The 23774-nt window shown below is 30.7% G+C and overlaps 2 protein-coding genes across 2 annotated transcripts; both read left to right on the plus strand.

Annotated features, from left to right (window-relative positions):
- Positions 1 to 16398: 16398 nt before the first annotated feature.
- On the plus strand, positions 16399 to 21403 carry LOC107429878 (probable copper-transporting ATPase HMA5). Its single transcript, XM_048464343.2, has 6 exons — positions 16399 to 16856; positions 17663 to 19060; positions 19166 to 19420; positions 20000 to 20122; positions 20212 to 20703; positions 20814 to 21403. Exons 1-6 carry the CDS (start codon positions 16545 to 16547, stop codon positions 21228 to 21230), a joined length of 2997 nt encoding a protein of 998 aa, XP_048320300.2. The 5' UTR covers positions 16399 to 16544; the 3' UTR covers positions 21231 to 21403.
- A 104-nt stretch (positions 21404 to 21507) lies between these two features.
- LOC125419116 (probable copper-transporting ATPase HMA5) lies at positions 21508 to 22823 on the plus strand. Its single transcript, XM_048464344.2, has 2 exons — positions 21508 to 21817; positions 22340 to 22823. Exons 1-2 carry the CDS (start codon positions 21617 to 21619, stop codon positions 22535 to 22537), a joined length of 399 nt encoding a protein of 132 aa, XP_048320301.1. The 5' UTR covers positions 21508 to 21616; the 3' UTR covers positions 22538 to 22823.
- Positions 22824 to 23774: the final 951 nt, after the last annotated feature.

Here is a 23774-nt window from a genome sequence, read left to right on the forward strand (position 1 = left end):
TTTTATTTATTTTTTAAATATAAAAATAAGTATTAAAAAATATATCTCGTGATAATTTTTTATGTATGTCAGTCATACATATTTTTTATTAAATTTGATTATTTTTTATGTTTAATATAACATATTTTATTATCCTTTTATTTTCTATTTAATGTTATTAATTGAAGAACTATCAATATTAATTCTAAATAATATTTTATTTTCATATTATTATTTTTTATTTTTATATAATTAATTATGAAATTTTAGTAAATACTTTTCATATAAAATGTATAGTAAAATATGTATATATAAAATTTTTGTCAATGAATAAAATTCATTAAGATTATTCAATTAAATTCAGTATATTTTATTTATATCACTAGATATTATAAAAACAAATAAAAATTATAAAAATATTAATAAAGTTAATTTAGTTAATTTATTAAAAATATATTTATTAAATATTAATAATATTTATAAATTTTTAATAAAATAAATAAATAAATTTCATAAATATTTTTAGATAGTTAAAAATGTAATGTGAATATTTTAATAAGAATTTATATAGAAAATTCAATAAATATTACAAGAATCCTCCTTGTTTTTATTTGAAATTTAAATTTTTTTTTCATCTTTTAAAAAAATCAAAATTTCAACGAAAACTTCAATTTTTGAAACCTTGGTTTTTTAGTAGGCAGTGCAATGGCAATCTCAAGCAATTTCCCCTTTTTTTTTTCTTTTTTTTAATGTGTGTGTGCATTAATCTTTCATACAGAAAACATGACCAATATACTTAAATAAAAATTATCAAGGTGGGTGATTCATGCAATATTTGATAAAGCATCAATAGACGTTAATTTCATTCATCCAACCATAATAAGATTCTTATTAAAATATTATAATACATGTTATATTAAACATTACATGTGCCAAAATTATTAATCAAATTTTAGATATTAAGGGAATAAACTAAACTATTTATTAATAAAACTAACAAGACTTACAACAAAAAATGTATATATTTTCCAATTTGTTCCAATACTGTTTTACATATCAAGTGAACCTATAAACTGCAATACATTAATCTCTTATGATTGAGAGATTGTCTGGATAAGATGGGTTATATGGGCACTAGAATGAAATTATATATAGAGAGAAATTGCTTAGTCAGATAAACAAATTGTAGTGCTAAATTAAATACACTACTGAAAATGGAATTCTAGTGCTGGAAGATGCAAAGTTGTATTTTAATACGTACAGCTATCTTACAAGTGGAAGCAATTAAATTAGCCAATGATTTCAAGTAAAAAAACTAATATAAAACTCCGAAGTAGCTAGTTTTCTTTTATTTTGTGTTTTTATAAGTCAGACGTTTATAAAATAATATGACCATATGACCAAGTAGTATACTATTATAATACGTTAATTTTTCAATGTCACTAGCATTGTGAAGTGTAGAGACACCGAGCACTATGGACCTCAAATTTTTTTTTCCTTTTGTTTTTATAAAAAATAAAATTATGAGGCATTTTTATGAAACATAACCTAATAAAATTGCAACCATTAATAAATTTCAAAAGGGCCCATGAACCACCTGCAATGGTTGAGGTTCTCAGTTTCCTTGTTGTTTAGTTATTTCTGGAGGATGATGATGGAGATGCAATATATATATATATATATAAATGTGTATGTATGTTTGGCTCCAATTGTAACGAATAACATACAAAAAGTGTGATTATCAAATCAACACAATGCATCAAAATAATAATAATAATAATGATAAGCAAACAAACAAAATATGAATTAGCAAAGAAACTAAACCAAAAAAAAAAAAAAAAAAAATCTTTGAATAGAAACTTTAGCTTTTCACTTCAAAAGATGCTTCATATATATTTTTCAATAAATAAAATAAAAAAAGGCTTCTGGTCTCTATAGCAAAATGATTTATTCTGAAAATTAATGAATTATAAATAGTTTTTCTAATCTGTGGAGAAATAATGGCTTCTAATTTTTATTTTTATTTTTATGAAACATTAAAATGAGAGAGATTGATATTTGTTCTTCATTGCTAGGTCATAATTCGGGTGAGATTGATGGTATTGCCCTTCCAAAAAAAGAAAATAAAATAACAAAAATACTAATTATTATTATTTAATAGAAATCGTAATTTATATATTTCTATAAAAGTATATATACATATACACATTATTTTATTGTGTAGAAATGAAACAAACTTTGATGGCATGTATGATGTATAAAAAGAAAAGGTGAAACATAATAGTCTTCTACCGCTGACACAAAGGACTTGGACCTAGCTTCCCGGAACCCACAAGCCCATAGAATTTAAGCGTAAGCGCTTACGCACTCACAGTCACAGCAAAGTGCACAAAGGCTTCGGGACCTCATAATGATACTTTGGGTTACAAAAGCCAAACCCGTTTTGGCTACTCATTTGGGAGACTTGAGAAAATAATAATGGAATAAGATTCCCCCAACCAAAAAAATAAAAAAATAAAATTAAAAAAATGTAGTAAGAAGTCTTTTAAAATATTTTTGAAGTGTTGTAGATTATATTTAATCATACTTATCTCCTTCAAGATTTATAAATAATGTTAGAGTAACAAAATGTTTTTGAGATAATATTGCAATATTTAATTAGTGTGTTTTTTATTCACTTAATCATATTTAAAGATAATATTAATATTTCACTAATAATATATTAATATATGTTATTTGATAAATATTTTTCGTAAAAAATTTAATGCGTGTAGAATTAATATAAAACATTAATAGTAAAGGCACTAAATTATTGTTGGTTGAACAAGTAATATATAACTTCAACATAGATAAGTGATCACAAATTATTGATAAGTTATTTGGTAAACAATTTAATATCTTTAGCATTATTTAATTTAGCAAACCCTAATGGATGGATTGGTAAGATATTTGGACCAACCAATAGCGTTCAAGTTCGAGTACTACCATCTATAAGGTCAAAGGCTTAGTTATTTATGTATATATAATTATAAATATAAATGTATGCAGATTACTTGATCAATATGAGTGGATCTATTATTTACGGTTACAACGATATTGCCTAAAAGAAGTAAATTTATAATTTCTAGGATCCATAAAACCACGCATCCAAAGAAGTAATAATAATAAATAAATAAATAGGTGTTATTTGACAACATAGTTAGTCTTTAGTTATATGTATATATATATATATATATATATATATATATATATATATATATTATTTTCCATACATAAATATAAATGTGTATAATTCGTTTATGTCAAGTGTTAGAAAATGGTAGTTATAGTTTACTAGATATCTTAAACAACTAAATACTCAAAAAAAAAATAACACACACACACACAATTTGAAGTTATATTTGATCTTATATTTTTTTTCTTTAATTTTATAACTAGCTTAAATGTTTAACAAACTATAATTAGCATTGGTTAATACTTGATACACGTAAATTACCCACAATCAAAAAAAATGAAAAAACAAAAACTAAAAATAATCCATATTATAAAATGATACCTAAATTCTTCAAAATTTGATAAGATGGGTCAATTGTCTTTTATGTAGGAAATATTCTGTTTTGTGGGTCACCATATTAGGCTTGACTGTCCCGCTATACAGGGCTTGATGTACAGTTTCCTCTTTTTCTGGCATTTATGTTGATTTGCCTATTGTCACTTTCTGGTGCTGTGACTTTAGAATACTTAGTGCTTAGAATATGAATGCTATGAGGCTTGGGCGAGAGAGCAGGTCTAGGAGGCCTAGATATTGCATCATGTGAAAGCAGCGCTAAAAGACCAATAAGAGCTGTAAACAAGTGAGATAGGCACGAAAGGGGGGCATTCTGGGGATGTCTTTCATCAGCCAGCACCTTCAACAGCCAGTGGGACAGATGCCGACACAAATTCGGTGATACTGCCACCTTTGGAGACGTGATCTTCTCTTATTCACTTGTGCTGGTGGCGGAGAGGTCGGCGCCTGTGTTCTGGCTCTGGGAGCCGTATGACGCGAGAGTGTCACGTACGGTTCCTTTGAGAAGGGTGTGATACCACCACCTATCAGGACCGACGAGCGGTCCACGGAGCTGCATCCCGATCCGAGGCTAGCTTGCTTCCCTCTTCCTCGGGAAAGCTTCCCATTGTCCCAAGCAAGTTACAGCGTACCTGAAGTGCGTGTGCCCATCTTGGTCTCCTTTCTTTTTTCTTTGCAGCTGCCATAAAAGTCAAGCCTTAGATTATTACAGGAATCTCACCGCTCCCTTATAAGATACTCGCTACTAACTAAGGTTCTGAAAGAAGGCAGCTAAATCCGCAATAGAAGAGAACCCCAGATCTATGAATAGCCAACAAAGAGCCTAGCTTGCAAGACCCCGAAACCCATGTATCTTCACTCAAAGTTACGAGTAAGCTAAGGTCTCCTTTCATTGTTGCTGATATGGAGACAATTACACCTGAAGGTTATCATGTTCCTTACGCAGCTGGTTTCGTAGCGGTTCAGCCTGGTGAAGATATAGCTGAAAACCCCAGGCCATTCCACCCATCATTTTGGACATGGTTAGTTGATTGGGGGCCCTAGATCGTCCGGGTTATCCCCGTATTGTATTAGCGAGAGGCGGAACCCTTCTTTCTTAATCAGACGATTTCTCTCCTATCATGGATGATTGATCAAAGTCTGGTATGTAGGAATCTGAGTATCAATCGACTGGCATCGCCCTTCACTCGTCAATTCCTCAAAGTCTGAAACTCTCTCAAACCATCGTACTCTCTCTATTTCTTCATCGAAATCACTACTTAACGTGTTTCCATCCGTTCGTTCATATGTCTCATGTTCATCAAGAATGAATTATTTTTTTACTGTGAATAATATTCAATAAGATCGTACACGCGTACCTGACTATCTGAGTCCATAAAAATGAGATTTCGAGAAGAACACAGAAGTGGATAAATGAGGCGCATAAGAGCCACTAGCACGAGATAGATTTAATGCCAGCCTGGAAGTGATTCGCTAAGTCGGGTTTTCCAACGGCCACCTATTGTAGAATCGTCGATAACCTCCACCGAAAGTCGGTAACCTTTGTCACCGTCAGCATTTGGTACTCTCTTGATAGCTTCAATAGTTCACTGAAAGCCTTTGGTGTAATGAACCGTAAGCCCTTCAGAAAGAAAGACATAATAAAAAAAAAAGGCTTGGTTGCGGGAACCGACGGTGACGAAGTCTGTCCAAAGGAACATTTCTCTTTCTTTACATAGAGGTGATTCTTCCTTAATACCTTTAAAACGGGCATAGTTTGACGCATCCGTGTGTACTTCAAATGGCTTAGTGTGATCTGGCAACTGCAATACATGGTTCCTAATCTAATTGGCTGCTGCAGATGATTTCACTTCTTCCGCCGACTCAACAGCTTCGGTAGTTGATGTAGCTTCAGTTTACCTTCTTCTACTGTAGGCCCGTACCGATAAAAGCAGGTTTCCCGACCCGAGCTGTGGCAGACAAAGGAAAAGCATTAACGACCGACCCGCAACACCCAACCGAAAGAGGTCCCAGGGGGTAGCGACTGTTTATTAAAAACACAGGACTCTGCTAAGTGGTAACACGATGTATAGAGTCTGACACCTGCCCGGTGCTGGAAGTTCTCCTTCTTGAAAATGTTTCCGAATTAGATCCTAGATTAGACAGTCATAATAGCAATAACCAGCTCCTTTTTTATTTCCTTTGATTTCTTACTGTTCGACTACCCGGTATAGTATAGTACTGATATGTCCAGTGAAAGGTCGTTCAAGATGTGATGTTGCAAGCCCCAATCAGAGAAGAAAAGCAAGGCTGAAACAGCATTTCTAAGAATTCCTTCTGCTTGAAATGAAAGCAGATTGGACACTTTTCCACTGACTTCAGCTTACTGCCTTGACCCTACCTAGGCCTCACATCGGATTTAAAGAGTTCACTGACTCGTATTCTTCTTCAAGGATCCAACGAATAGCTAAGGTTTGTTGACGATCCCTGGCTACAATCCCAGGGACATCATAAATAGTACCTGCTACTCCTACTTTTTCTAGGAAATAGCCAGAAACTCGAGAGGGTCGCCCAGCTCGCGTACTTCGGTGACCTCGGGCAAGGTCTGGTCGAGGGGATCAAACACAATTCTCCGGGCTTAGGAAAGATTATTTTATAAAATCCGAGTCAGGTTCTATCCCGAATCGTCTGTTGATCCGTTGGAGTTTGGGGTTTCAGACTTTGAGGAATTGATTTACGGTGCGCGAATCCCCAACGAGGAAGGTGTTCGTGGTTTATCATTGGGTCAATAATGCTAATCCCTCTTTTTATGACAGAAAAATGAGCTGGCTCAAATAGGGTCGAGGATCAGGCCCATTATCAACTAAAGCTGGAAGTCCACTTGTCAAATTTTTGGGCCTTTATGTCTCCCAAAGTCCACAGAATACAAATAATATACATACATACATACATACATACATACATACATACATATATATATATATATATATATTAAAAAAATATATAAACAAATTCCCTCCAAACGCAAGCATGACATAACACTTCTTTTCTTTTTTCTTTCTTTTTCTTTTTCCTTTTTTTTTAATTATTATTATTATTTTTATTATAGCAAGCCGTGAAATAACTAATAAGAAAATCATAACCAAATAAATTCACCTACGTGACACAACACAAGACCAAAAGACCAAAACCTATTATGACTCACGCAATGCGACGAGCTAGGATATGTGGGATTATTATTTTTTTTTTTTACACTATGACTACCCCTCCAATCATTTTCGAGTCAACTTTTAATTTTGTATTATTTGCAAGATGCATCATTCTTTTTCATTTTTTTTTTCCTCTCGACATTTAAATTTGTCTCATAAAATATCACAGAATCTAATAATATGTATGAATCTACGGAATAAAAAAAGAGAATACATGTATGGTTTTGTTTGTCGGATTACCAACAGGTCGACTTCATAAAAACACGTTAACAAAATGAGTAGTGCTACTAATCTCTTGCTAAAATATCAGTATTTGATTTTGTTTTATTTATTATTTTTATTTAAATAATTAAGTTGATATTTTATGTTTGGATTTGCAAAACCCAAAACTTTAAACCAATGGTCTTGGTTTAGAGAAGAGATCACTTTGTATTGTATAACTTATCTTGTATATTGAAAACATGTTCTCGTCCTTATAGTGGAAATTGTATTGTATTGTATTGTGAGGGAGGCGGTAAAGTTCTTATTTCATCTTTTAGTTTTATCTTAAAACGATAAATGGGGCATCAATACCACCAAATGATGACTATCTCATCAACATATGGTTACCTTAAGGACAAGATTAAAAGGAGCACGAGGTTCAAAGTAAATAATTTTTAATATTTAATTTGTTAGTGTTTAAATGTTTCAATCTAAATTAAAAACATATCATCAACATTTTAACTAAAAAAGTACTAAGTTACAATTTTTAAATTATATGTATTTTGATGTGAATTATAAATATTTGATGAAACATGCAATTTAATAATTTTAAATAATCAAGTCTATTTATCTCCAACTTAAAAACTTGCTAATATTTTATTTGAATCTCGTTGTGATCAATATATGGTCATCTTGTATGTGTATTGTGTATATAATTTGTTATTCACCTAAAAAAAAAAAAAAGATTGTATATACTATATATTTGGTTTGAAGGCATTGAAACACCGGTCCCAAGGTCCATATACAAAAAGATTGGATTGGATTGAAAGCCCAAAGTTTGACTTTTGGCAAACATTATTTTACAATTTCAATTTGTTTTGACACGATTTTATAATATAGTTTTTTTTTTTTGGCCATTTTACGTGTCAAACATATATATACACGTGGTGATGGCGTATGTCTGGGTTTAGACAGTAGAGAAAACGAATAAAAGATAATTTTTTTCCTAAAAAAATATATTTTGATGAAATTATGATTCGATGAATATGGGTTACAATGCCATCTGTATTCATTAATCCTTCCTGTCTATATTAATTAGTTTATCTTAATTTGTCTATATTCATTTTTAACCTTAATTAAATATCCCACAAGACTAATTAAAATGGATTTTTAGTATGACGGTGATGATATATGGATGGAAAATGGTATTTGTTATTACAGATATTTTTAAAATTCTCAAACATACATTAATGCTAGAGATATTTTAACATATGAATAAGTTGCATAACTATAACTACACATGAATCAATCAAATAATGATATGCATATGATAGATATTTTAGAAAATTAGATGGTATCTCTAACATTATATAAATTAATAAACTATTAATATGATAGCCATATGTTATGACAATATATATATATATATATAATAAACCAAAATTTATAAACATGCAGTTCGAAATTAATTTTACAATTTTTATTTTTTTATTTTTAATTTTTAGTTAGATGAAAACCGAATGATCATTTGAAATACAAACCAATTATATAGAAACACTTAAAATATATATATATATATATATATATATATATATATATATATATATATATATATATATATATATATATATATATATATATATATATATAAACGTTGCTAAATGAGCACTTTAAGTAACAAAAGTGACATATTACTTTCCCATATAAATTTTCAGGTCAAATAAAAACCAATTAACAATAGTAATTAGTTTTTTTTTTAATAAATAACTACAGTAATTTGTTTGGTTTTATTTTTATTTTCAATATTAGTGACAGATAAATTCAAACATATGATCATTATTTTATAAAACAATAACTGGATGGACTTATAACAAGAAGTTAGTTTCATTGATGATCACCACAAAAAACAACTCTCCTTATACACACACACACACATATATATATATATATATATATATGTATGAAAGTAATTTGACGATGGATATCTATGTTGCTACCAAGGCATGAAAAACCCATAAAGTACAAAACCAAATAGTATTAGTATCGGTATGGCATATTAATAAACTGAAAATTAATATCTATTATAAAAAATAATAGAAGCAAAAGCATATTATTGTTGTCCTCATTGTGCACGTCTTCTTCCTCACCGGACCCTTTTAATTTCCTCGTACAGGATCCAAGTGTGGCAGCTTCTGCATGCATGCCTGCCAAACCTATCACGTCTTTTTCCATACTTCTCTAGTTTCATCATAATATAGTAAGATGCAGTAAAAAACTTTATAATTAATAAGGAGTAAATATATTTTATATGATAAATTATGTCATTCATATAGGAATTATGTCATTCATATAGGTATTATGTTATTCATGTAGGTTACTAAAAAAAAAAAAATTATCAATCAAATTTTAAAAATAATCTATTAATCTTATATGATAATTATTGAAATGTGGGTGGCATTAAAGTGAGGAAAAATTATTGTAATTGATTAAAAAAATAATTATTAGTGAATCCAGTATAAATTTGATGAGTTTAGTTTCTCAAATAAAATTTATTTAAAAAAAAATTAGAAGATAATTCTTTCTGTATTAAAAAAAAATATGCTAATTGCATTACAATTTTAATATTTTTTAATATTCTAACAATATCCACAAATAAAATGCTTTAAGTATTAAAAAAAAAAACAAATTATTACTTGGACAACATATTATCTCATTTCTCTCTCCCACTGATTTCTTTTTTAGAAGAATGTATTCAATTTAGAATTTAATGGATTTAAAATAAATTATAGACTTTAAAGGATTTGATGGATTGTTATGGAATTCTGCAGATTTCATACAAATTTTATGAAAATCCAACGAAATTTTTGGGTTTAAGGTTAGATTTTATACTGACAATTTTTTTTCACAATTTCACTGCTAAAATCCTTTCAAATCCATTAAAAACCATCATTTTTTAAAATTTTTTAAAATTAATGATTTTTTAAATACTACCAGATTTTAAAAAAATTCTATAAAGTTCTAATTGAATACACCTGCATTTTAATGGACTTTTATAAATCCATCAAAATCTGAATTGAATATCATTAGACTTGTATGAACTCCTTTAAAATTTAAATCGAATACCTCTAAACTTTTAAAAACTTTTAAAATCCTTCGAATTCTAAATTGAATACACCCTCCTTAATCTTCTTTCCCTTCTATCTCTCTCAACTCTCTATTGTGGTCTCTCCTCTCTCTTTTTTCTCTTTCTACTTCTCTATAACTCTCTGTTTCTCTCTTTCTCTCTCTTCTTTCTCTCCTCTATATCTCTCTTTCCTCTCTCTCTCTCTCTCTCTCTCCCCCTCTCCCCTTTGAAATTCTCTCCCTCCCTTCTCTCTCTCTTTCTCATGCAAAATTTATTTTACTCACTTGCAAATTGTTGAATCAAACATAAGAAAAATTCTAATTTTTTCTTTTGTCCTTCATTTTTCCTCTTTCATTTTTTTTTTTCATTTTGTCTTTCAAACATCCAAATAAAGCCTAAAAGTATTAAGGAAAATTATGAATTGTAATGTATATAAATTTAATTTTAAGTTAGTAAAGTAAAATAGGTATAAATTATCAGAATAGTTAGCAAAAATAAATTTTAAAATGAATGTGTATAGATTATAATGCTGTTAGCGTATTTTGTAGTATAGATAAAATTTCCCAAAATCAAAACATATTTAATTGAGATTACATTAATTTCTTTCATCCAACCATAATTAAATTATTATCATATATTATATAATACATGTTATATTTAACATTACATATGCCAAAATTATTTATCAAATCTTAAATATTAAATGAATAAACTAAACTATTCATTAACAAACTAACAAGACTTACAATGTATATATAATCCTATATATATATATATATATATATATGTATATGTATAATCCAGTTTATTCAAATACCATTTCCCATCTCAAATGGACCTATAAACTGTAATATTATGATGTCCGATTGACGCTTAATAATGTGTAATTATTATTAGTCTTTTGTGGTTTAGAAATTGTCTACGCTCAAGGTAAAAAGGGTCATATAGGCACTAGAATGAAATTATATATATAGATATTGCTTAGTCAGATAAACACAAATTGTAGTGATAAATTAGCTGCACTCCTAAAATGGAATTCTAGTGCTGGAAGATGCAAAGTTGGATTTTAATACATACATATATCTTTCAACTGGAAGCAATTAAATTAGCCAATGATCAGTCAATTTTTTTCTTCAAGAAAAACTAATATAAAATTTCGAAGTAACTAATTTTGTTTTATTTTATGTTTTTATAATTTTATAAGTACACGTTGGAAGATTCTTAAATAATTATATATTTATCAAATAATATGAGCAAATGACAAAAATAGTATACTGCTATAATACGTCAATTTTCACTATCACTAGTATATACTGTGAAGTTTACAAACATTGAGAATTATGGACCTCAACTTTTTTTTTTTAAAATAAAAAATAAAATTATGAGGCATTTTTATGAACATACCTAATAAAATGGCCACACAATAATGAATCTAAAAAGGGCCCATGAACCACCTGCAGTGGTTGAGGTTCTCAGTTTCCTTTTTGTTTAGTTATTTTTGGAGGATGATGATGGAGATGCAATGTATCCATATCTTTGGGTCCAATTGTAACGAATAACATACAAAAAGTAGTGTGATTATAAAATAAACAAACAACGCATAAAAATAAATAATAATAAACAAACAAAATATGAATTAGGTGAAAACCTAATGATCATTTGAAACACAAGCCAATTATATACAAACACTTAAAGAAAAAAAAAATATATATTTATATATATATATATATATATATATATATAAACGTTACCAAATGAGCACCTTACGTAGCAAAAGTTACGAGTTACTTTCCCATATAAATTTTTAGGCTTTAAATAAAAACCAATTAAATATAGTAATTAGTTTCTTTAGATAAATAATTATAGTAATTTGTTTGGTTTTATTTTCATTTTCAATGTTAATGGCAGAGGGATTCAAACATATGATCATTATCACTTTAGGAAACAATTAGTGGGCAGTTCCCATAGCAAGAAATTAGTTCCACTTGGTGACGATCACATCCCAAAAAAAAAAAAAAAAAGAAAAAAAAAACTCTCTTTATATACACATATAGTATAATATATATATATATATATATACAAAAATATTACGGTGCGAACGATCCACATACTGATCTATAATATTGATAATAATTTTTTAAAAAATCATTGTTAATATTGTTTATGTGTAATAATATTAACGATAACTTTTTAAAAAACCGTTGTCAATACTGTATATCTACATGCATATAGTTCACACAAAAAACAGTCTACATATATATATATATATATATATATATATATATAGATATATATGAAAATAATTTGACAATGGATATCTATGGTCATGAATCAGCTAGCATAGTTAATATGGGGTGACGCTAAGGCATGAAAAACCCACAAAGTAAAGTACAAAACCAAATAGTATTAGTATCGGCGTGGCATATTAATAAGCTGAAAATTAAAAAATAATAGAAAGAGAAGCGTATCATTGTTGTCGTCATTGAGCACGCCTTCTTTCCCATCGGACCATTTTAATTTCATCGTACAGGATCCAAGTCTGGCAGCTTCTGCATGCATGCATGCCAAACCCATCACTTTTTTTTTCGTACTTTTGATTTCATTATAATATCATAAGGACGCAGTAAATACTTCATAGTAAGGAGCAAAGACATTTTATGTGGTAAATCATGTTATTTATTTGGTTACTAAAAAAATAAATAGATTATCAATCAAATCTTAAAAATAATATGTTAATCCTTTATAACAATTATTGGTTGTTGGATGTGAAAAACTGTTGTAATTGATTAAAAAAAAACAATTATTGGCCGGTCCTTTCTAAATTTGATGGGTTCACTTTCACCATGAGAGTTTATTTTAAAAAACAAAAAATATTTAATTTAGATGATATCATTTATTGCCAAATAAGATATCTATACCATAACCGTTGCATTCTTACTAAATTAAACTATAAATTAGATAGCGTTATAATATGTTAGAAACATGTCTTCAATATAGTGTAGAAATGTACAGACATATAAAATACTTAGGGTCAATTAATGATTTTAAACTAAAATTAGAAGGTATATTCAGTTATAAATTTAATGGATTTTAAAAAAATTAAAATATTTAATAAAATTCATAGATTTATTTAGAATTCTATAGACGCCACATGAGTTTTATCAGAATCCTATATAAAGTTTAATGAAGTTTGTAATACTTATATTATAGATTTTAACAGATTTTGATGGAATTATAATGATTTTAAATATTTTTATATAATTTATTTACTATTTTGGTGAATAATATCTTTTATTCTATACTATAAGCATATTTTTTTTTTATTCATTTTTATTATACCATTAGCATCGTTGAACATTTATGATATTGAAAAAATTAACAAATATTAACAAATAGGCAAACAATATATACATAAATATTAAACTTTAATAATATTATCTTTGAAATATTTTTAAAAAAATGAAAAAAAAACATTGTCAAGATAAATTAAAGTAAAATTAGATAAATATATTAAATATTCTTGTATCATCCCTATTATTATTATTATTATTATTATTATTGTATGCAAAATTTTATTTAAAAAAAAAAAAACACAAAAACTCATTGCTTGTTAAATAAAAAAAATTTTATTTAAAAATTGAATTATACCTGAAAACCCAGATCAAGCAAGGAAGCGCGGGGAGAAACTCTGCAGGAAATACTGTTGTTTTGGTTGCCGTCAGTTGGTCGATTTCGTTCGACAGTTTGTCCAGCGGGTCGGATTCATCCATTTGTTCTTCATTCTGTCTCCAAGCAGGTCTCACTCTTTGTTTTGTGTTTTAAAATTCAATGAAATTTGTGGGGTGGAGATTGAATTTGTGAAAGACTTGAGTATTTATACCTAGCGTCTCAAAATCCAATCAAATCCATTAATTTGTAAAATTCTTTTAACTTAGTGACTTTTTGAATACCAACAGATTTTTATAGACTTTTCAAAAGTCATAATTGAATACCACCAAATTTATATAGATTCTATAGAATTCTTAATTAAATACTTTAATATTTTGATGGATTCCACAGAAATCTTAATTGAATACCTTTGGACTTTTAAAATTTTTCAAATCCATTAAATTTCTAATTGAATACACCCTCTTAGTAACAATCTTAGCGATTATCACATCTGTAGGTGTCCAATATAAGATTTTAAAATTGTCAACAAATTAGAATTATATATATATATATATATAGAGAGAGAGAGAGAGAGAAAGAAAGAGGTTTTATTGAAAACATAGCTCCTATCTTATATTGGGCACATAATGTCATGTCAAATGTTTGAAAGAGTCATTTCAATTAAAGAATTAATATGAAAATTTTAATTAGATAAATAACAATTTTTAACACTTACCAGATCATTAGATACTTAATAAAAAGTGGAAACTATATGTTTCCTAAGGATCATCACTCCATATAACTATATTTGTGTTTCTCTCATTTGGACAATTTAAATCTGTTTAGGTTCATCATATTACTAAAATATAATACCTTTCATAATGATGACAGGATGAATTCATGAAGATAAATTTTTTTTATAGAATCTGCTGAATTGAAAAAAATTAATAACTATATTATATGCATATCCAAGATACCTTTCATAGTGGTGATAAGATGAATCTTGAATCTAGACAAATCTTTTCTAGAATCTCCTGAAGTTGAGAAAAACTAGTAATTATATTATATGCATATCCATGATATGTACTCTTCAACATTATTTGGATATTGCTTTTGTACTCGTATGGGGCAGAGGCTACTTGAAAATAATATATCTATTTCTTAGTGTGTTTTCATGTCAACGTGATATATGGTTTTAGACTAATTAAGAAATTATATTATAGTTTGGGATTTGATTCTAAAATATAGATCCAACATAATGAAGCAAATTCGAAGGGTTTGTTATGAAAGTGAGTGAAAATATGGTCATCTATATATTTTATAAATATTTTCTTTTGATAAATTACTCCCATCACTGAAAGAACCTAGGAGTGGATATATAAATTATGGAATGTTAAAAGTTTCATATATCATAACTAATTAGTTATGAGAGATTAAGATTATATTTATTATTAATAAACTATTAACGGTTTATATCACAATCAATATTGGAAAATGTCATTTCAGTGATAGGATGATTTGTCAAAAATATTGAGATCCAGAGAATAATTCTAAGAAGATTATTATTATTATTATTATTTTTGGCTTGAATTCTAATAAGATTATTTTGGATGTAGATCTAAATACTTTTTCATCCGGTATCTTTTTTTTAACATTATTGTTACTATTATTATTATTATTATTAATTTTTTTTTTGGATGAAATGTAGTATCTGTTTTTCCATTTTTCATTTTATTATATGGTTAATGGTTAAGATAGGAATTTCCCACTTCCATGTATAAAATAGAGCGTTCCAAAGATTTTTTTTTTCTCAATTAATTAATTTTAATTGTTTTAAGTGTCCCTTCAATTGCCTGCTAGAAATAGCAACATTAATTGCTTTTGCTACCAACATTGTGCTATACATTTTAATAGTACATTGTGCTATACATATTAAAATTACACTGTGCTACATAAAATATAGCATAGTGAACAAAGAATAGAGAAAAAGAAAGAAGTTGGTAAAAAGGAGCTCTCTCTCACTATTTTTTATTCCTTGTGTAATTGAGAAAACTAATATTAAACTAAATTTTTTTTTTCTGTTTGACTTGTTTTTGAATAAACGTTACCACATCCACATACATACATTCAGACATATATATATATATATATATATATATATATGCATCATACCACAAGCACCCAAAAAAAAAAAAAGGTTTGAATAGTTCTTTTTCCCTTATAATATAATTATAATTCTTGTACACGAAACAATATTTATCCAATAATCCAGAATATTCTTCGTCAAAACAAAAACTTAATAAATTACGATTTATGAATTGCTAATACATACGGAATCACATACGCAGTCTAAATTTAAAGGGAAAAAAAACAAAGGATTAGCAGAAAAAAAGAATTAAAAAAATCCAGCACAACGCAATAAGAATCGAAACGATGAAGTTCCGAGTCAAATGGGTTGGTGATCCGGGTTTTTTGGAAAGAGAATCGTCACTGGTTTCGTCGGAATCCAATATAAAACCCAAAAAAAGAAAAAGAAAAAGAAACAGTTATTTCACACTAAAACACTTTCTTAGTAATCCGAACATTGTAGCGTTATGTATAAGTCATGTCTGGGACCCACCAAAAATTTAACAAAAAATTTTTATATATTATAATTTGGTCAATTTTATAAAGAAATTAAAAAAAAGGAAAAAATAGTCCCCCCTCCAATTTTTAAATTTTCGGTTATAAATAAGCACTTCTTCTCCAAGCAAAGCGAACAGCTTTTACTACCAGAAAAGCAAAATCAGAAATCAGAGAGAGAGACCGAGAGAGAGAGAGAGAGAGCTGGTTGTCAATGGCGACCAAGTTCTTATCATTAGCGTGCATACGAAATGAGAGTAGTAGTAGTAGTAGTGGTAGTCGAGGCGGTTTATCGCCTCGGCCTCACTACCCGTCCATGCCGAAATACCCCAAAGGCGTGGCGGTTCAGCAAAACGCCATGGAAGGCTCCGAGACCAAATCTTTGTTCTCCGTCGTCGGTATGACTTGTTCAGCCTGTGCTGGTTCCGTCGAGAAAGCCATCAAGAGACTCCCCGGGATCCGTGAAGCCGTCGTTGATGTCTTGAATAATCGTGTTCAAGTCCTTTTTTATCCCGATTTCGTTAACGTATGTTTTTTAATTTAATTCGAATTTTCTTTTTCTTTCTCTCTAACTTTCTTTTTCTTGCAAGAGATTATCTGATCCGACGATTTATTTATTTATTTATTTTTTTCATTATTTCTGATGATTTTGTTTGCTTTTGTGGATCTGGATTTTTTAATTATTATTGATTTAGGTGTATAGGAATATGATTTCATTTTGATTCTTGGTGTGTTTAATAAGATTTGTGATTTCGGCGAGTATTGATTCTCTATGTATTTATTTATTTATCTATTATTATTATTATTATTATTATTATTATTCTTGCAAAAACGAAATTGGAATTTAACTCCCAAGTTTTATTATTTTTCTTTAATTTCATGCCGGTGCCAACCTTTTGATTTGTGGAATACGTTTTTGTATTTAATAAAATTTATTTTTGATAAAACAATAATAATTTTGGTATCAAACGAAACACGTTTGTCACCTTTCATTTTCAATCCCCACCAAACTTTTTGCTTATTTTCATGATTTGCTTCTCCCGATACTATTTACAAGTTTTCTTGGCCAAGAAATTAATTTCTACACTACAGCCCACAAAACGATTTGGTTTTCTTAATTCATAACCATTTTGAATCCATATTTTCTTAACCATTTTTTAGTCAATTTCGTTACTGATATGAATTTTTAGTCAAAGGGTGATTCTAGGAGTTAACTCTTATTAAGCATGGCTCAATAATCTTTTCTGGCAGCTCCTTTTTCTAGATTCTTTCATATACTCCATTTCAAATAATTAGTTCTAGTTAACCTTTATGCTCTTGAACATTTTATAGGAAGAGACAATTCGTGAGACTATTGAAGATGTTGGGTTTGAAGCATCACTGATTCAAGATGAGTCCAATGAAAGGTCCACTCAGGTTTGTCGGATTCGTATAAATGGGATGACTTGTACATCTTGCTCATCCACTGTGGAGTCAGCTTTGCAAGCAATTCAGGGTGTGCAAAAGGCACAAGTGGCCTTAGCTACTGAGGAAGCAGAAGTTTACTATGATCCAAAAGTTATAGGTCACAATCAGCTATTGACAGCTATAGAAGACACGGGATTTGAAGCCATACTTATTAGCACAGGGGAGGACATGAGCAAGATAGACCTTCAAGTTGACGGTGTAAGAACTGATAATTCTATGAGAATTATTGAAGAGTCACTTGAAGCACTCCCTGGAGTTCAGGCCATAGACTTGTATCCTGAATTGAACAAAATCTCCCTTTCTTACAAACCGGATATGACAGGACCAAGAACTTTTATCAATGTGATTGAGACAACTGGTGTGTCCAGGCGTTTCAAGGCCAAAATATTTCCTGATGGAGGTGGGGGTAAAGGAACTCATAGAAAAGAGGAAATAAAGCAATACTATAGATCTTTTCTATGGAGTTTGGTTTTTACTGTTCCGGTGTTTCTAACCTCCATGGTCTTCATGTATATCCCTGGACCTAAGCATGGCTTGGAAACCAAGGTAGTGAATATGCTGACTGTTGGAGAGATTTTGAGGTGGGTGCTGTCTACTCCTGTTCAGTTCATCATAGGTTGGCGGTTCTACAGTGGCTCGTACAAAGCATTACGCCATGGTTCTGCTAATATGGATGTCCTGATTGCCTTGGGAACAAATGCTGCCTATTTCTACTCGGTTTACTCAGTGCTAAGAGCTGCTACTTCACCACATTTTAAGGGTACTGATTTCTTCGAGACAAGCGCAATGCTCATTTCGTTTATTCTACTTGGAAAGTATCTAGAGGTTTTGGCTAAGGGAAAAACATCTGATGCCATTGCCAAACTCATGGACTTGACACCTGAGACAGCAACACTGCTAACTCTGGATGAGGAAGGAAATGTTGTAAACGAAGAAGAAATTGACGGTCGGTTGATACAAAAGAATGATGTCATTAAAGTTATTCCAGGTACAAAAGTTGCTTCAGATGGTTTTGTCATCTGGGGGCAAAGCCATGTTAATGAGAGTATGATAACAGGAGAATCAAGACCAGTGGCAAAAAGAAAGGGTGATACAGTCATTGGAGGCACTATGAATGAGAATGGTGTACTGCATATCAGGGCAACGAGGGTTGGATCAGAAAGTGCACTTTCGCAGATTGTACGCCTTGTTGAGTCAGCGCAAATGGCTAAAGCTCCAGTACAAAAGTTTGCTGACAGAATTTCCAAATTCTTTGTTCCACTGGTAAGTATTATAACATTAGATGCATTTGTTTCTGGATTTAATTTTGAATTTATGAAGTATTATGTTTATAGAGAACCTTAGTAAACATCTAGCTTTGTTTTGCAGGTCATTGTACTTTCATTCTCAACTTGGCTTGCCTGGTTTTTGGCTGGAAAATTCCATGGCTACCCTGAATCTTGGATACCAAAATCCATGGACAGCTTTCAGCTTGCTCTCCAGTTTGGGATTTCTGTCATGGTTATAGCTTGCCCATGTGCTCTCGGTCTGGCAACTCCCACTGCTGTCATGGTTGGTACTGGAGTAGGTGCATCTCAAGGTGTATTGATCAAAGGAGGCCAAGCTTTAGAAAGTGCTCATAAGGTCAGTAACACTCATCTTGTTTAGTTTGCTATGTTTTGTAAAATTTAGTAACTTGACTCCATCCACATTTGCTATATTTTGTTAAATTTAGTAATTTGACTTCATCCACTTTTCTTAGTCTTAACTGTTAAATACTCGTCATCACTATTTCTGCTAATCTAATAACCACTTTCATCATTATGGTTCTCAATTGATCGTGGTGATGATAAAAGGAAAGAAGATCTAAGAAGAGTATAATTGCAAACCCAAATAATTGCCTAACTTATGTTTTTCAGATTTCTCTGCAGTAGCCACCTGGGCTTGATATAGTTAATTCTTAATTCTATCTCCTAATTTTGTTAATTCAATGCATGAAGTTTATGAACTCACCTTCCTTTTTCCCACCCACCCTCAACAAAAAGGGGAGAGTCTTATGGGATAAATTTTGTTTGGTTATAGAAAGATGTGATGGTCTTTAACCATAGATCATCTGTGCTACATCCCTTGATGTAATTGCATTCCACTTCCATTTTTAGATTATGTTTAGTATCGTTCTTCACTTTGGTTCTTATGGTTCTCAATTGATCATTTTTCATGTAGGTGAACTGCATTGTGTTTGACAAGACAGGGACCCTCACAGTTGGGAAGCCAGTGGTTGTTAATACAAGACTACTGCAAAACATGGTACTTGCAGAATTCTACGAACTTGTTGCTGCAACTGAGGCAAGTTTTTTCTCGGTGAAATGCACAGAAATTATGTACTCTCTTTGTATTGTCTTTGTGGTAATATCGGTATTATGTATCTGTTTCAGGTGAACAGTGAGCACCCCTTAGCTAAGGCCATTGTTGAGTATGCTAAGAAATTTAGAGATGATGCAGAGAACCCTTCCTGGCCAGAGGTGAAAGACTTTGTTTCCCTTACTGGCCATGGTGTGAAGGCTGTTGTCCGGAACAAGGAAATAATTGTAGGAAACAAGAGCTTGATGTTGAATGAGAACATTACCGTACCAATGGATGCTGAAGATATACTTAAAGAAGCTGAAGGGCAAGCTCAAACTGGAATTCTAGTATCAATAGACGGGGAAGTAGCTGGAGTTATTTCCATATCTGATCCAGTGAAACCGGGTGCTCAAGAAGTCATTTCGATACTCAAGTCCATGAAAATTAGATGCATCATGGTGACAGGTGACAACTGGGGAACTGCCAATTCTATTGCCAAGGAAGTTGGAATAGAAGTAGGAAAAGATACGGTTATTGCAGAAGCCAAACCTGAGCAGAAAGCAGAGAAAGTGAAGGATCTGCAGGTTATTACTCATTTAAGAGTCTATTTGCTTTCATTATGTATTCCACTGGGGTGTTTAGTCAGCATCACCAGCTAGCTCATTTGTTTTACCTTCTGTTTCTTGTTTTACAGACCTCAGGATACACAGTAGCAATGGTAGGAGATGGAATCAATGACTCACCGGCACTTGTAGCTGCAGATGTTGGAATGGCAATTGGTGCAGGCACAGACATAGCTATTGAGGCAGCTGATATTGTTCTTATGAAGAGCAACTTAGAGGATGTGATAACTGCAATTGATCTTTCCAGGAAAACCTTTTCGCGTATTCGTTTGAACTACATATGGGCATTGGGTTATAATGTGCTTGGCATACCAATTGCTGCAGGGGCACTTTTCCCATCAACTGGATTCCGATTGCCTCCATGGATTGCTGGAGCTGCAATGGCAGCGTCTTCAGTTAGCGTTGTTTGCTGCTCTTTGCTGCTAAAGTATTACAAGAGGCCCAAGAAGCTGGATAAGCTTGAGATCCGTGGGATAAAGATTGAGTGAATGTAATAAAGTTTGTTTCATTATGTTGTGCAGATCTCCTGAAACGTAGTCGGTTAGTTTGTTTTGTGATGAAGAAAAAAATTTAAAAATATGTTGTCTGCTTAGTACTGTTTGATTGTATGTACATAAATGTTTGGTTAATGTAATTTCTAGATGAATGGATTTTTCTTGCAGTCGGAAATATTAAGGTTTTTTTTTTTTTTTTTTTTTTAATTTTTAAATTTTTTTAAGGGTGATTTTTAACAGCATCCATGTACTCAAGTTCCATAATTACTCTTCAAATAACTTGCAGATTCTGTACAATCGAGATCTTGGTTTTGCTTTGGGCTTTTTTTTCTTTGTAAACTTTTTTGTCAATATCTTGGGTTTGTTCCTGAATATGCTATATGTTGCTACTGGATGAGTCAGCGAATTCATATTACCAAAAGAATAAAAATAAAAAACAAAAGATTGGTCAAAGGTGTATTGATCAAGACCATGGAGGTACTGGAGTAGCAACTCCCACCGCTGTCGTGGTTGGCACTAGAGTAGGTGCATCTCAAGGTGTATTGATCAAAGGAGGCCAAGCTTTAGAAAGTGCTTATAAGGTCAGAAACATTCATCTTGTGTAGTTTGCTATATTTTGTGTGAAATTTAGTTGTACATTTCTTAGTCTTAATACTTCTTTCTGACAATTGATAATGGTATGGACAAAAGAAAGAAGATCTAAGAATAGTATGGTATGGTTTCAAGCCCAAGAAATTGCCTGACTTCTGTTTTCTAGACTTTCTCTGCTTAGCCACCAGCCAAGTGAGAATGGTGAAGAAACATGATATAGTTAATTCTTAAATATATCTCCTATTTTTGTTAATTCAATCAAGGAATTTGAGGTTTCAAATTCCTTCCCCCCCCTCACACCCCAACCCCCACCGAATAAAAAAAATAAATAATAAATAATAGAAAATATAAAAAAGAGAGTCATATAGGATTAATTTGGTTTGGTTATAGAAAGATGTGATGGTCTTTAACCCATAGATCATCTATGCTACACTTTCATTCATATATTATGTTCTGCATCATTCTTAGGTTTGGTTCATATGGTTCTCAATTGATTATCATGTTTCATGTAGGTGAACTGCATTGTGTTTGACAAGACAGGGACCCTCACAGTTGGGAAGCCAGTGGTTGTTAAAACAAGACTCCAGCAAAACATGGTACTTGGATACTTCTACGAACTTGTTGCTGCAACAAAGGTATATTTTGTGAAGTCCAGCCGCACCGACAGTGTGAAACCAGCCATACTACCACCGCTCAGCCACCATTATTGACAGTGGTTGCTGCAATTAACACCAAAAAACAACTTGCTAAACAATTATGAGCAATTCTCAGAGAGTTGGTGTTGAATATCATAACCGAATTGAAAATGGTGGACATGCAACCGACATAGTGAGCTTATAAATAGGCTCCATATCATTGCATTCAAGCCAAGCAATCTCAATCCAATCCCAAGAGAGGAATGTTGAGAGCATTATAAAGACTCCAAAGAGAGCTTGAGAGGAGAGTTAAAACTCCAGGAGATAGTTTGATAGAATAGAAAGAGATTCTACGTGAGAATCCAAGAGAGAGAAGTTTTGTGTTTTGTATTCTATTCCAAGAGAGTAATAGAATTACATTTTTATTTTTCTTCTTATATTTCTTCTCTACAGTGGTCAGAGAACCACAACATATTTTTCTCTATGTACTGCACAGAAATCATGTACTCTCTCTGCTGTCTTTGTCGTAATGTTGTTATAGTGTAATTGTTTCAGGTGAACAGTGACCACCCCTTAGGCCATTGTTGAGTATACTAAGAAATTTAGAGAAGATGAAGAGAACCCTTCTTAACCAGAAGTGATACGAATTTAGGACAATCTGCTTTTTAACCCGTATTATATTAGTCCGGATCTAATTATGTTCAAGTTCTAATGGTCACCTTAACCCCTAATCAACTTGTGATTAGAAACCTTGGTCTAACGAAAATGTCATAATAGATGATAGATAACCTATTGATAAGTCAAAACTAAAATACTCATTCACTAATAGTGTTTTAGGTGTTCAAAAGAATAAAGAGAAATTCAATCTCACAAAATAAATTCTCAATATTATTAATGTTGTTTTCTTCCTCAAAACAAGCCCTTATATAGGCTAGGAAAAAAACAAAATAAAACCCTAAAAACTAAAGGCAAAACTGGTCATGACTTGTTGTTTCCTAATGTGGCCGAATTTTCTCTCTCCTTTCCTAATGTAATTTTGATTAAATAATTCTTTTATTTTGAATTAGGAATTAATTAATTTACAATGAAAAGAATAAAATAATAAATTTTCTAAACTTATTTGTCCAGTAAATAAATAAATAAAAACCAAAAGTACAGGTAATTTCTTAAAACAAAAAGTAAAAACTAAATTAGGAAACTAAAATACTATCTATTTGACCAAGTTGACTTTTATCAATCTTTGACCAAATGAAGCTCCAAATTAGCTTTCATATGCTTTGTAGGATGCCAAATAGGATTATTATGGAGTACC

The sequence above is a fragment of the Ziziphus jujuba genome, chromosome 6, assembly GCF_031755915.1.
Source record: "Ziziphus jujuba cultivar Dongzao chromosome 6, ASM3175591v1".
In the NCBI taxonomy this organism is placed as follows: Eukaryota; Viridiplantae; Streptophyta; class Magnoliopsida; order Rosales; family Rhamnaceae; genus Ziziphus; species Ziziphus jujuba.